Source organism: Mytilus galloprovincialis, chromosome 8, assembly GCF_965363235.1.
Source record: "Mytilus galloprovincialis chromosome 8, xbMytGall1.hap1.1, whole genome shotgun sequence".
NCBI lineage: Eukaryota > Metazoa > Mollusca > Bivalvia > Mytilida > Mytilidae > Mytilus > Mytilus galloprovincialis.
The window spans coordinates 67,113,224-67,128,147 of record NC_134845.1 but is presented as its reverse complement, the minus strand read 5'-3'; the positions used below and the strand labels follow the sequence as shown (position 1 = coordinate 67,128,147).

Below are 14,924 nucleotides of genomic sequence, written 5' to 3'. Positions count from 1 at the left end.
TGTTTAGCATGTCATTGTTTCTTAGATGACACAATCAACAAAATAAAAGATTGCAACAATAATTAAGGGAAATATTGATTTATTTTATTTCATGATCATCAGTTCTCTTTTTCCTCAACCATTCCTTTTTTCCTTTTGCCAGCTACATTCTTCTGAAATTTAAATATATTATATAAATATCATGCATCTAAGACTAAAGAATGATCAACGTTATAGATTTATTTTATTTTATTTATTTTCTTACTCAGAAACAATTTAACTGTCCCAAATTAACTGTCCCTGTATAAATATATGTGTATTATCATATATGCCGACTCTTAATACAAATTTACTTACTTATTATAAGTATTTATAAAGAAAAAGTTATTCAACCCCCTTTTTTATTATTTTTTGTTGGGATGTATAGAATGAACGTTGCAAAATTTTGACATGAATACATCATTACATGCAATTATAAAAGGTGTGATTGTCTGAGTGAATTCAAACTTTAAATAAAGATTTAAATAATATGTTTTTTTTTTTTCATAGGCAATAAAGACCAACTAACAGGTTTTGGTAATGCTGCTGTGAAAGAAATTGTTAATAAAAATCCTGAAAAAAGCTATGAAGAAACTATTCAATGTATGTTGGACTATGGTAGTAACTATTCAAATAAAGCATCTACAAAAAGGGAAAGAAAAGTTACTGCCATAATGAAGGAATCTTTTGAACAAACAGAAAATCTAAGTCCAAGAAAAAAGAAATGGAGAAAAAAACAGAGAAAAAAGAAACGGAGAAAAAAAAACGTAAATAAAGCTGTAAGACATGGTAAAACGAATGCAACTGATAAAAATAAAGTGAGCGAAAACAGTTTGATATTGGAATATCATAAATCAGACCTGGGCTTCCAATTTGAAGACCGCGATACAGTAGTAGAAGAATCGGAAATTGATTTGTCAACAACAGGCCAAAAAGTTCTGGAAGCTTCTAACATTATTGAAAACAAAGATGTAGAAATGGACTTCATTATGTCAAGACCAAATAGAATTCCAGGTAAAATTATTGTGGTAGTTATTGTGTTGTGACTACATAACAGATTTACTATAATTACACCTCTAAGGTCTTTATAAGACTTGACAAGTTATATTATTTTTGGTAGCATTATAAATTAATTCTTAAAGGGCATTTTAAACAGTTGTCAGGTTAATTGTTGTTTTTTTTTCTCAACTTTTTACATCTTTTCATAAACTAATACTACAACAATTAAAAAAATATCAGGGGTGGATCCAACCATTTTCATAAAGAGAGGGGGTCCAAACCCAGGATATATGGGGGTTTCAAGCACACGTTTAGATACAACTGCATTGATCGTCTAAAAAAAGGGAGAGTTTTAGTTTAAACATATTTATTTATAGTGGATTGGGAAACAAGATAGTGTATGACTTACAATGCAACATACATAGTTTAAACAAATTCATTCATAGTGGATTGGGAAACAAGATATAAATATAATAATATATTGCAACTTATATTAATCCCTTTCCACTTTAGCCTGCTCTTTTTCGAAATCTACAAGGGTGTCTTTAACGTGCAAGAGATATGTCTCTCTCTTAACACGAGTCAACCATTTATCGTCCCCTTCTGACGGACTATCATCGTTTCCGCAAGACCATACTCGCAAATGGTGTCAAGGGAGAGCCGAAAATTGAGTTCCTGAAATTTTCATCCCGAACGGGAATTGAACCAGGAACCTTTGTGTTAGTAGTCCGATACACTAACCATTACACCACGGCTCTCTGTGGGAGAGTTGCCCCCTAGATCCGCCACTGAATATGAAATGAAAGGATTAACAATCAAAAGACATTTAAAGGTGTTGTTGAAATGAATTAGGAAACCAACTAGAAAATATTTATAAGTTTATTAACATGTCAACTCAGAACTAAATTATAAGAATTTTTTTTCAGTACCGCCAAAGGAAGTGTTGGATTTTTTTATGGCATTGAATAAACCAGATGTTAAAAGGTTTATAACTCGCTTGTGCAATCATTTTGAAGGTACTACTGACTCAGAAGTCCATCAACGTCATCAGTGTTATGAGGTAACAATTATTTTTTTTATATTATATTATGAAATTGTTAGTGTCAGCATATAGTGGACACTGAGATGTCACAGTCTTGAATATATTTCAGCTTTTTGTAGCTGACATATTTTTTTAAAGGTGTATGATGTAGAAATGGTCAACACAAACTTTTAAATGACCATATAATAAAATGGTCTACATTTTTGGTCTTTTAGTTGAGTCTCACTGTGAGATATTTATTTTTCTGACTTCTAATTTTTATTCAGGGTACCACTACAACAGGGAAAACGATCCTATTGAAAAACTTTCATTTTTGGCATAATTAATTTGAGCCTACTTTGTTAAATCATGTTTTGATGTCTGGTATATCTTGAAAGAAAATGAAGTTTAACCGTCTTATGGAATTTACTGTATTTTTTTCAATTGGAATAATATGTAATTAACAAGTCGGTACTTTTTTTCAAAGTTTCACAGGAGGTGAAAAATAAATACATGCGAAAAATGTATATTTTGGGAAAAAAAACAACATGAAATAAGAAAGTTAAGTAACACACTTATTTAATTGCAATTCAAAATACACAAAAATTGTAACACACCAAAACATATCTTCATGGTAATAAGTAATAATATACATACATTTAACTGGTATTTAATTTTTGATTTATTAAAGAATGTACCATTAACCTACCATGAGTTAAAAGCGCCATCTGACATCAACAAAAATGAAGATTTGACCAGTAATAACCATGGTAACAGCGGTAGCAGTAAACTAACAGATTTAGATATGAATACTAGTGAGACATTGGAGAGATTTGAAGAAAATGAAAATGTAAGTTTTAAGGGGGCTCCTGGGAATCAATCAAATTTTTTTTCTAATATAGGATTTCGCTCTATTTTTTTATAAATGAAATTTAACATATACTTAAAAGAAAAATGAAATAAAAAAATGGGGTCACCGTCCATTTAACTCACAATCTGCCTCCTACAGAAGAAGCATACATTTTTGTTAATTTCCTTTTTTTCTGTTGAGCTAATACATTGTAATAGGAGAAATAGAGGTAATATCAAAATAAAAAAATAACCTAATTACAGAAATCGCTTAAATTTTACAATTATTTAGTTTATGTACAGCTAATTTGAAAACAATAATAAAAAATATAGGTCACCGAAGAGTTAAAAAAGGTATTTCAAATTTAATGCCAAAAATGGCATTTTTGCACCAAAGGGAGATAATTTGGAGCTTTTTCAATGATATAAACATTTTAAAAGTCATCTGGGGCCAAACCGAATCGTTTTTTTGGTTGATTTTTGTACCATATAATAAAGTAATAACTTATAGCGTAATAAATAAAATTTGTAATGAAAAAATAAAGGTTTAATTTTTTGCTGAAATTTTTGTACCCACGAGCCACCTTAAGCAGATTAAATGTCTTTTTTTTAAACTAAAATTTGACAATGAAAAAAATTGTAATGACAATAATTCTTGTCTTGCTGTTAGTATGAGCATCAAATATCAATGTTCCTTTTGAATTCATGGTTCCGAGATAAGAGATTAAGCCACGCCCCCCTAGCAATTGTTTCTAAGAACCCAAAGCTTCTTTCAAAATGGAGGCTCAGCATCGTAATCCTACCAACATCACCAACGATTCTCTTGAAAAAATTCCCGAAACCATCGCTATTTCTTACCTGCCAGAGAGTGAATCCGTATCCAAGAAGGCATTAGCAAAAGGTCTCAATTATTTTACCCAAGGATATATCCATGATTTGAGAATATCTGAAGTAAATGGTGCCGTACGTGTAGATGCAAGATGTTGGCGGTCTATGAGGAAAAATGATTCGCCACACAGTCTTCACATTGAAATCGGGCAACAGAAACTTACTGAATCTTACTGCACTTGTAAAGCTGGGTTAGTATGTATTTATTTTGTATAATTTATGAATTCTGGTCAATGATAGTGATCTTTCGCAGCGGCAATTCCCAATCAACGTACACATGGTGCACGTGTGTGCGTGTCAGTTACCAGGTTTATCTTCCACAGTTTTACACACCCCGGCTGACAAACGATAATGATTTTCACAATAGAAAAATTCTAGAGAAAGCAAGAAAATGTGACGTCATAATGGAAATTCGACCAATGAAGTATTGAGATCAAATGAACCACACGTTGATTAAATTTTGATAATCAATGGGTTGAGAAAGGGATAAATTGCCGAAGAATTAGAGAAAACTATTTACCACATCAGGCTTTCCCCTGTCTTCGTAATAATTGCCCATAAAGGCATCTACTGAAGCCTGGTCCAAGAAAAATTTATTGCTGTGTTTTGGTTCTGCCCACTGCTTGCCAGATGATGCCTTCCTAACTAGCTGGAAATCAGCATCAAAACTGTATATCTTTGGCAATGTCTGAAATATATTCAATTCATCATCATAATGTTTAGCTGAATTTGAATTCATCAATACATATATGCACAAAAAAAAACATTCATTAAACAAACAAGGTTAACCTATTTTTAAATAAAAATCTGATATTTTCCCAGGTGTTTTCATACTATTATTCCTATATTATGGATATTACTTAGTTGCTGACACTTGTAAATGATAAAGTATAAGATGTACCAAGTCCCTAGCCATTGTGTGGGAATTTCAGTCTTAAAAGAGAACTGGTCACCACTGGTTCACCAAAGCACATTGTGTATGATTTGGAAAATTGGCTTGATCTTCTGATTGTATTATATTCCATTGCGATAATTGATTTTCAACTCCAGTTCGAATATTTCAAACACAAACTATATTGTTTTTGTTGCTTTTTGGTTAATCCAAAAAATATATAGAATGTTTTTGTTCAGCACTGAAAATTAGTCTTTCTTTATACATATACCTTTCTTTTTTTTCTACAAGGATGCAAAAGACAAGTAAAATCATTTAATCATATATAATAAATCATAAATTTAAATAATGTAGTGAAATAAAAATTAAAAGAAACTTACTGAAAAACAAGCTGGACATTCAGTTCCATTATCTAACTTGTCTGGAAATTCAGTTCTTTGGAAGAAGTTCCTGAATTCTGCAAAAGTCTCGGTCATAAGAGACTTGTAGATGTCTAACACCTAAAAATTACACCAGATTAAAGTTCTTATCTTCTTCTCGCAATCGTCAATATTAAAAAAAGTTCATATAAACTAAACAAGCCTGTTTTTATTAATTTGATTAACATACAAGATTTGTGTTTTTTTACTTTTAACTTCTGACATATTAAGACAAGGATCATTTGACATCATACTTACCAAGGATAAATTTTATCTTAAATATTTATTCATGGCTTTCTTTTGGTGTTGTACCCTTTATTCTTGCAATAGCATATATGTATATTGATAATTATTGGTTTTTATAATCTAAATTTTAATCCATAATTGTTCAATATATATAAATGGCACCAAATCACATGGTATTCAAAACTGTACAGAAAAAAATCTATTTGTCAGGAAATAGAACATTGTTTAGAATCAGTTCATTCACAGTATCATAGAGTAACAAACAATGTGAATATGTTCATAAACAAACCTGAAAGTTGACATAATTTCTCTGGTATTTAGAACTTCTAAATTTCAACGCCTCACAAAATCCTTTGCAGGAGACATGACACTCTATGAGTAGTCCATATAACCACTTGAGTAGTTCCATGTCAAATGCTAGTTTAGGAAACTTAGTGGTTGAAGGCCACAGTCTGTATTTCACCAATGTAACAGCTTCTGGTTCACATTTGCAAAACTGGATGTTGCGTTTATGCTGTCTTCCTAAAAAGGTAAACAAATATTTTTCACTATTTCAAAAACATAAATAAGTTGATAAAACTAGTATAAATGCTAAATTTTGCTGCTGCTAAATCATTTTATATAAATATACATATTAACCAAGACAATGTGTCCCCAGTACATATTCTGGAACCCATTCATCATTTGTTCTTCATGTGAACACTATTTTATATTGTTTATGTAAAGGAACTATGAACATTTAACCGTTAAATACAGTACTAAGTCACACTATCTTTTTCAATGTAAAGTCGTGTTCAGAACAATAAAAATGTTTTTATTAGAAAACATTATACTTTAGGTTTTTCTTTGTTTCAAAGTGAAGAGTGATTTCCTTTTTTTTTTAACTAGTATACATTAGGATCTTGGGGCCTGCTCAAGACCTCCTCTGGGTGTGTGATTTCCCACATGTTGAAGACCCATTGGTGGCCTTAAGTTGTATATACATTTTGTTGTACCTTTGACATATTCCAAGTTTCCTCAATGCTCATAAACTTTGTTATTTGGCCTTTCAATTATTTTGATTCAAATGTCACTGATAAGTCTTTTATAGACAAATCATCATCATCATCATGTCTGTTGTAATATAAATTGTAAGCCTGGCACCTTTGATATGTATTTCCATTATTATTCAATATGTGCCGGTCCCTAGTCAGTGGTTGTCGTTTGTTGCTGTGTTACATATTTGTTTTTCCTTCATTGTTTTGTACATTTATTAGGCTGTTAGTTTTCTCGTTTGAGTTGTTTTACATTTGTCATTTTGGGGCCTTTTATAGCTGACAATGTGGTATGGGCTTTGCTCATTGTTGAAGGCTTTATGGTGACCTATATTTGTTAATTTCTGTGTAATTTGGTCTCCTGTGGAGAGTTGTCTCATTGGCAATCACGCCACATCTTCTTTTTTACACATACATGTGTACTATACTGTAACTTGATAAGCAATACATTAATTTAACATACCTTTCACATCAATAATTACAATACTCTTAAAATAATTGGAATCACAATCACTGTGTGATGACAAGATCCATGAAGGTGTTTTTAAGACAGCCCCAACAAATGCTTCATTCTGTAATAATCATAAAAAAACAATGTATTCAAAAAAATACATGAAAACAAGAAAATATTAAAAATTAAAAAAATGTTTTTTTTTTCAAAAAGTTAAGCTATAAATGCTGCTTAAGTGCATGAAGGGTAGAATCTTCATATATATAAAAACTAACCTTTTTTGATACTATAATTTTAAATATGAAAAACAGTCAATTAGATTATGTGTTTATATATAATCAAATGTGCTCTTTTCTTAACTGACAATACTAAAATATTCACCAGACCAACAAAAAATCAGGCTAGTGGATCCATTCACCAATAATAAGAATAAATATGTTAATCAATGTTTTTACATTTGGCAATGTTACATGACCATGACAATAATACACTCATTTCAAGTTTAAGAATAATAAATAAAAATGGGGACATCTTCATGTCCAATAGAACAATATGTTCCATATTTCTTTGAATTGTGCAAACATGATTTCATAAAAAAAAATTCAAACAGTAAGTATTGCTTACCCTCCATGCTTCAAACATATGCAAATGTGGATACTGGTGTCTCCTGTATAAGCAGTCTTCACAGACCATTTCCCATGGTGTGCAATCAATGCACTTGAAAAGTTGGGCCTCTTTGTTGCACTCATGGCAGGAAACAGTTGATGGTGCTTCTGTACTGATAAAGGCCTCATACATATCATCCCTAATGGTACTCCAATCATGCAAGCGTTGTTCCTTTAGAGATAAATATGTACGCTTCCCTGTAGAAAAAAATAAACATATAAACACCAGAACCAAGTGTTAATACCATTGGTAATGCATACGATACATTTTACACATACAAGTAGGTGGTTCAATGGCCTTTATCTACACAAATACTACAAAGCCATAATTTTCAAAAATCAAATCAACAAAGCTAGCAGAAAGGAATATAAACTTAAATTTGTACTGCAAGCATTATTTCATTCCACCATGTTTTTACACTAGAGAATAATGTTTGTAAATAGTGTGAAAACGTCGTTCTTGATATATGTCGTTGTTTTGTTTATGTTAGACTGGTTAATTATGTACATAACTCAATGTTATGGATTTGAATAGTCCCGTTATTCCACGCTTCATACAAAATGTAGTTCAGTCAACGCTTTTAAACCCCAATAAATTTACAAAATGAAGCATTCAATTCTTAAATAACATAACTCCTTGTAGACAACTCACAATACCAAAATTCAGCTCAATATCTAAAAGCACTTATAAAAGTAAATGAAAAACAGTATTTTCACCAAATTTTCAGATTAAAAGCATTTTAATTTTTAATGGCATAATTTCAGCATAATCAGTGGAACAGAAAGGATGAGGGGGGTCAAACACATCAAGTTCATTAATAAATAAAAAAAGATGCAATTCTAACCATACAGTACAATACAGCGAAGCCAATACAGTAACAATACAACTTATCTTCTATTCCACAGGGGACAATGACAATGATACAATCATAATTAAGTCATTTAACAATATTTCACAAACAATACAATTTGATGAAAAAAACAGTGAATCATACTAGCATATATATATCAAAATTAAACAGACACCTTTAAAATAAGCGGGTTTTGTGCAGCACGATACTCAGGGGAAGTGAAAAAAAGGGGGGGGGGGGTACAAAATGTTGGTTTTATTGATTGATTTCCCTGCTAGGGGAGACACCTAGGGACAGTGCTAAAGATTAAAACAAGTAAAAATCTTCCCTTTACCAAATATCTCACTACAAATAATTTAAAGCATTTAATTATCAAACCAAAAAAGAAAAAAGGGGTCAAATCTCCGCAATTAAATCATGATTACGAATCCTTTTTACATACCTGTTTCAGCATCAGGTTGAATTTCATTCATCATTTCTTCTATTGCTGAAGAACCTGGCATGGATACAGAGAGTACAGATGATAAAGATGTGGAAGTTTCACCAAATGACTTTGCATGATGCTGTAGGTCAGAAACTTCTCCCTCATCAGCTTTCACACCACGAAAGTGTTTAGAGAAAACGACCTTTTTTGAACTTTTCCCAGAATAAAATCTTGCAGACAAGAACGCTTTTCTTTTCCGAATCACAACCATCTTAGAAGAAGTAGTAGTGAAAGTAGTAGATAGCGTGTAAAAAGTTGAAACGGCGGCTGAAAATGGCGGTTCAGGGCTTCCAACGTTAAACCACGGGCGTTGAACCACGTGTGTGCGTAAGTTTTGACCCGGTAGACGGAGGGTTTCATCTCCGGATATGGTATTCTGTCTTTTGTTAGCGCTAACAGCAATGAATGTGTTATAAATGTTCAGTACTTTAAGCTACATGTATATGAACACTGAACTGTACATATTATCGCACTTTAAATTTTTTTGAATGCACAGGCCTGAATACCTTAATCAGTACAAAGATTAATACAACTACGTACATTTGTGTAATTGTATTTATATATATATATATATATATATAATAATTAAAAATGAATGTGATGATAGCTTAATTTATCTTCAACTTGAAATCAAAGCTTCATTCAAATTTGTTGGGAATATTCAAATGACTAAGATACATGTACATGTGTATATATGTTCCGGACCATATGAGTATCTGGACCATACGCGTATGGTCATGACCATATGCATATGCTCATATGGTCCGACCATACGGGTATGGTCATGGCCGTACGCGTATGGTCCGGTTTACCAAAACGATGAATATAGAAATCTATAATAATATTTTTTTTAGGTATGACCCTTCGATTTAAAAAAAAATGAGATTTTGATAATGATTTCTTTTAGTTTTTGAGTAAAATGGTCGTAATTGTTACACGATTAATTAATTAATAAAATAAAGTGAAGACGAATGACCAAGTGAATTTTACTCACAAACAAATTATATTGACCACAATTAAACATGGTCATTATCAATTTGTCGTACACTATGGCGACTTGGGAATAAAATTTCACCAAATTCTTAGCTAAAATCAACTGTTCTGCTCACAGATGTAAAGTCAGCAGGATAAAGTCATTTTTATTCAACAATAACAAAGGAAATAAAACAGAAACGCCCAGATTCAGAAGCTTTCAATTTGTATCATGTACCGTTTCATGCAGCCGCAAAAAAGAAGAAAAAAAATGCAGGAAAACAATGGTTCCGTGTGGAAGTAAATATCACCTTAAACGTACATGCCTAAATTCCATTGATGACTTTTTCATTTTCAATTTTCATAATATGTTTAATTGTCTTAATTAATACTTCATAATTCATAATAGCAATTTTTATTTTATTCATTTTGTTAGAATCATGCCTCGATGTAGTAAAACTTTTTTCATTTATAATCGAAAGTACCTATATGGTCCAAATACTCATATGGTCCGACCCGTTCATAACCAAACAAGTATACTCATATGGTCCAGATACTCATATGGTCCGGAACATATATATATATATATAGCATTTTCCCTCATCTCTCATCAACTTCCTTGTTCACTCTTTATACATTTATACATGTAGAATCACTTGCCCTTTTTGAAATGACTAAAAGTGGCATTGAATGGAAAAAGAATATGTGAACAATTTAAACTTAAATGAAATACAGAACTTTGCTATAGAATAACTTGTCTGTCTGTTTTTTTTAACTATCTCTCTAGTTTCAGATTTAAGTTCTTTTGAATAACTTTATATTCAAAGTCCAAACAACTTAAAAAGTTAGCATGCATGTTTATAATTTTTAAAAATGTAATTCAAGTACAAAATTGATAGTATTTTTACACTAATTTTTTGGTCCACTGAATATGGAAAGTGAGTGGTATACTCAGTGTGATATTGACACAGATTTAGTCCCCTACAGGTGAAGTTATATGGGACTGTAGAATTTCACTTTGTCTGTTCATCCATCAGTCTGACACTCTGGCTATTTCTGACTTTATTTTTAATTTAAAATTTTAACAATGGAAATACATTTGTGGAGTTGTTTCCCTTACCAGGGTCAAAGAAATAATTTGATATAAAAATGTATACATGTAACTCTTTGTACAACTGTATATACATGACATAAATAATATGATATTTCTTTTAGAAATAAAAACTTAATCCTTGAAACTTTGTTTTTTTTTCAAAAAAAAACAGATCACTGTTCTTGATGAAATAGTCAATATAATTGAAAAGAAAGGTTATTGTCCATGGGTATAATATCAGTTGATAATACACAATCCATACATAAAAAATACACAGGACAAATCACAAAAGTAAAGGAGAATGTTTTTATTGCTGTTCTTCATCTCAAAATCACTCATATTGAGGCCATCAGATAGAGCAAAAATTAATCTGCAATACACTGGACAAATCACAAAAAGCAAAAGAGAACTGTTTTTATTGCTGTTCTTCATCTCAAAGTCATTCATTGTAAGGCCATCAATGAAGAGCAAGAATTAAACTGCAATCTTATGGACCCAAGCACCAGTTTGACAGGAAATGAAGATCACACCATCAATGTAAATATTTAAATGCTCACAAAGCTGACAGTGCGAGGACTTACCAGCCAGTCAAGATTGTTACTTTAACCCCAAAAAGCAAAAGAGAACTGTTTTTATTGCTGTTCTTCATCTCAAAGTTATTCATATTAAGGCCATCAATGTAGTGCAAAAATTAAACTGCAATCATATGATGCACCCTAGCACCAGTTTCACAGGAAATGAAGATCACACCACCACTTTGTATATATATTTAACTGGTTGAAGGTCAAGCCTACAGTGGAATAATTATATGAATCAGTTATATTAAACTGGTTTGAGAATAATTCTTGTCAGAATTTTTTCAAAGAGATAATTGAACTGGTACTTAATTTAAATATAGCAATATGTGGCATCAAGTCTCTTAAGCACAACTCCTCCTTAACAACTGGATCAATATTGATGAAATATTTGGAGTTAACAAAAACATCAAAATCTAACGAATATTGGCCCTGCTTTGCACTTAAGACCAAGATGCAGAGACTTTTTTTGAACATTCTTGTTCACTATTGCAAGGTGACACCGTGACAGTACATTTTTATTAATCTGATCCTATATTGCAAAAAGTGCATCAAATCTTATAACAAGGTTAAAAACAAAAACATCAAAATCTAAAGGATGGAATGATGTTTGCTTCAGGGTCAGTGTCTTGTCAGATTCATATTCATACAAAGAACAGATCAAAAGTTGAAACTGGAAATAAAATCTGTGAAAAATATAAATTGTGAAACAATTATTAATGACTTGGGTTAGCATTATCTGCATGAGAAAAATGGTGGGTAAAACCTCAGCTTTACAGCTCATTAACCTTCCATGTGAATCACATTTTTGTACAACAATGCCATGGTTTAAAAAGAGACAGACAAACAATACTTCACGAAACACAACATAGAAAAACTAAAGACTGAGAAACACAAACCCCCACCAAAAACTGGGGGACCTCAGATGGTGCTCCAGAAGGGTAAGCATAATTCTTGCTCTACATGTGGCACATGTGGCACCCATTGTGTTGTATTCTTTTTGTGACTTTATGCAATAATTAAAGTTTACATTAGACAGAACATTTTGTGATGCAGCTCTTTTTACTCTTACTAAGTCAAGTATTTTAATAAACGCAAACTCCAAACATCTTTTATTTAATATCATAAAGTTTTACTTAGTAAATGCATCTATTTTAGAAGAGATCAAGAGAAGATTATTCACATAATATGAATGTGAAGTTGGAGGAAGCCTGGAAAGGGGGAATGAAGTATGCCGGAAAAAGATGTAAGGATGAGATAGAGGAAGTTGCCAATTCTTTGGCAATTTCAACAGAGAGGGTCAAGGTAAATACTAGAATTTTATACATAATTCTTTCAGGCAGTCTTTTATGATTAATGCATCAATTAGATATGCTAATTTAGATTATTTTTAACACAATTTGCCTTTTGAGGCATTTTGAAAATAGTAAGAGAGAAAATCTTCAGAAAATAAAAGTTACATCTGATCAAACAAAATGAAATCTACCAATCATTTTATTTTTAAAATATCATTTGTTCACAAAGTAGTGTGTAATTGTATGCTTTAATGTACTTTAAAACCTGTTTGTTCAAGATAAGTATGTAGCAAATTACAAAAGTGCAATTTCCTTTTTTTCCAGATAATTTAGCTTTTCAGTTTTTTAAGACTATTTTTTGTTTCATTTTTTTCATGATTTATATATTGACTTTATATTTAAAATAAAGGTTAGTTAGTAAAAACACAAATGACAACAATGGTTAGCCATTTGTTTGGATTATACTGAACAGACAATCATATTTCTCTCTCATGAATAGTCAATCAATTTTAATACAGCTTATTTTTAAATGCGCTTATTGGTCAAAGAATAACAACTATTAATGGCAGTATTTAACTAATCATCAATTTTAAATTTACCCAAAAAAAAGTTTTTTGTGACAGCCTGTAATTTGTAAAATAATTAAGTATATGTTTTTCACTATTTAAGAGTTATTCACATTTCACTAACTTAAAGTGAAAACTTTATTTGTTCACATTGTATAATATTTCATGTAAAAAAATAACATATATATGAGTATCTTATCCGTTACATGTATTTGCTTATTCCCCGTTTCCATTCTTATTCAATTGTCATAAGATTCATCTTTCAAAATTAGTTTCTTTATACTTAGTTTATTAATTATATACTGTATCTACCTTATTACTTCCTGTCAATGTGAATTCAGTTTAAAAATATTTAAGGAATGGATTGGCAATAGAAATGCCAAAGAAAGACGAGAAAATGGAGAGGGTAAACCTATGAAAAGAAAGGCAGCAATAACAACAGGGACCAATTCCTATGCCTTGTTTGCTAAAACAGTTAAAAGGGGTTTGTTTTTAGTTTCTTTGTTTTTTATATTGTTTTTTGGCTTTGAACATAATAATGCCATGCAGTTTGAAGTTGATTATTTTAGACGTTTACATTTTTTGTTAAACCATATATATAATTTTAGCAGCATTGCAAGAAACACATTTTTTCCCCAGTAGAACCAACTTTTACACTTATAAATTTACTAAACATATTTAACGGAACATAAAAATAACAGACAAATTGCATTTATTAATGGCTAAAAACAAAACTTGTCTGCACATAATTATGTATCTAATAATTTGACATCTTAATTCTGAACTGAAAGGACTTGTTTATTTATTTCAGGAACAATGGATGGTCCCACATATTGCAAACATATTGCAAATGAGTGGGGAAAATTAGACGAGAGAGAAAAGGAGGTCTTCAGGGAAGATGCACAGCAGATTAGGATTGATCCCTATAAAGGAAAGCCTAGGGAGGCTGTGATATCAGCACAGCTTAACATTATTGGCCAGGCTGTAAGTGTTAATTATTTTAACCTTCAGCAATTATAAGGGTACCATTTTGTTCTGTGTTGCCTATCGATTTCAACTGTATAATATTAACTGTTATTATTAGTAATCCTAATAAAATAGATAGTCTGATTATAACAAGCTGCTAAATTTATCAAAAATTGAACAGAAACACTTACACAATTGAAAATATGGATTAGCTGAATGAGTTGTGTTATTTAATAAATTGAGAATGTATCCATGCATATAGCATGCTGGCATATTAAGTTAAAAAGGGACATAACTCTAGAACCAAAAAAGTCAATCCACCCTAATTCAAAATTGCCATCCAATGTGTTGTGGTAATATGTGTCATTCCATTTGATTAAGGCAAATAGAAGTTAGAGAGAGATGGAATTCTATTTAGGTCAAAGGTATGTTTTACATAGATTGCAACTATCTCAGAGTAGATCAGTAAATTAAAATAATTATCAAACCTCTTTTAATAATAGCTTAATTCACTTAAGTTGATTTTAAATTTTGCAAATCTATATATAGGTACAAGTAAAAATGCAAACTTGAATATCACAATTATTTTTTACATTGAGGTTAATCCTTTGTTGTATGAAACTTATTTTCACAACAAAAC

General features: G+C 31.0%; 3 protein-coding genes across 3 annotated transcripts; 2 read left to right on the top strand and 1 right to left on the bottom strand.

The window, feature by feature from the left end:
- The first annotated feature begins 480 nt into the window (after nucleotides 1-480).
- Nucleotides 481-3,410, top strand: LOC143043760 (uncharacterized). The gene is made up of 4 exons (XM_076215940.1): nucleotides 481-1,032; nucleotides 1,944-2,077; nucleotides 2,730-2,888; nucleotides 3,399-3,410. Exons 1-4 carry the CDS (start codon nucleotides 624-626, stop codon nucleotides 3,408-3,410), a joined length of 714 nt encoding a protein of 237 aa, XP_076072055.1. The 5' UTR covers nucleotides 481-623.
- Nucleotides 3,411-4,277: 867 nt separating this feature from the next.
- LOC143043759 (uncharacterized) lies at nucleotides 4,278-9,182 on the bottom strand. Its single transcript, XM_076215939.1, has 6 exons — nucleotides 8,776-9,182; nucleotides 7,442-7,680; nucleotides 6,830-6,938; nucleotides 5,622-5,854; nucleotides 5,048-5,167; nucleotides 4,278-4,463 (listed from the first exon to the last, which is right to left on the bottom strand). Exons 1-6 carry the CDS (start codon nucleotides 9,026-9,028, stop codon nucleotides 4,278-4,280), a joined length of 1,140 nt encoding a protein of 379 aa, XP_076072054.1. The 5' UTR covers nucleotides 9,029-9,182.
- Nucleotides 9,183-12,612: 3,430 nt separating this feature from the next.
- On the top strand, nucleotides 12,613-14,353 carry LOC143043477 (uncharacterized). The gene is made up of 3 exons (XM_076215759.1): nucleotides 12,613-12,762; nucleotides 13,676-13,802; nucleotides 14,130-14,353. The coding sequence occupies exons 1-3, from the start codon at nucleotides 12,646-12,648 to the stop codon at nucleotides 14,336-14,338; spliced, it is 453 nt and encodes a 150-aa protein (XP_076071874.1). The 5' UTR covers nucleotides 12,613-12,645; the 3' UTR covers nucleotides 14,339-14,353.
- The last annotated feature ends 571 nt before the right edge of the window (nucleotides 14,354-14,924 follow it).

Excerpts from the sequence above, each read along its gene's own strand:
- LOC143043477 (XM_076215759.1), top strand. The coding sequence starts at position 12,646 with ATGAATGTGAAGTTGGAGGAAGCCTGGAAAGGGGGAATGAAGTATGCC. Across the intron at positions 12,763-13,675 it reads TTTCAACAGAGAGGGTCAAG|GAATGGATTGGCAATAGAAA; the intron begins GTAAATACTAGA and ends AAAATATTTAAG. Across the intron at positions 13,803-14,129 it reads TGCTAAAACAGTTAAAAGGG|GAACAATGGATGGTCCCACA; the intron begins GTTTGTTTTTAG and ends TATTTATTTCAG.
- LOC143043759 (XM_076215939.1), bottom strand. The coding sequence starts at position 9,028 with ATGGTTGTGATTCGGAAAAGAAAAGCGTTCTTGTCTGCAAGATTTTAT. Across the intron at positions 6,939-7,441 it reads ATATGTTTGAAGCATGGAGG|AATGAAGCATTTGTTGGGGC; the intron begins GTAAGCAATACT and ends TGATTATTACAG. Across the intron at positions 5,168-5,621 it reads GAAATTATGTCAACTTTCAG|GTGTTAGACATCTACAAGTC; the intron begins GTTTGTTTATGA and ends TGTAATTTTTAG.
- LOC143043760 (XM_076215940.1), top strand. The coding sequence starts at position 624 with ATGTTGGACTATGGTAGTAACTATTCAAATAAAGCATCTACAAAAAGG. Across the intron at positions 1,033-1,943 it reads AAGACCAAATAGAATTCCAG|TACCGCCAAAGGAAGTGTTG; the intron begins GTAAAATTATTG and ends ATTTTTTTTCAG. Across the intron at positions 2,078-2,729 it reads AACGTCATCAGTGTTATGAG|AATGTACCATTAACCTACCA; the intron begins GTAACAATTATT and ends GATTTATTAAAG.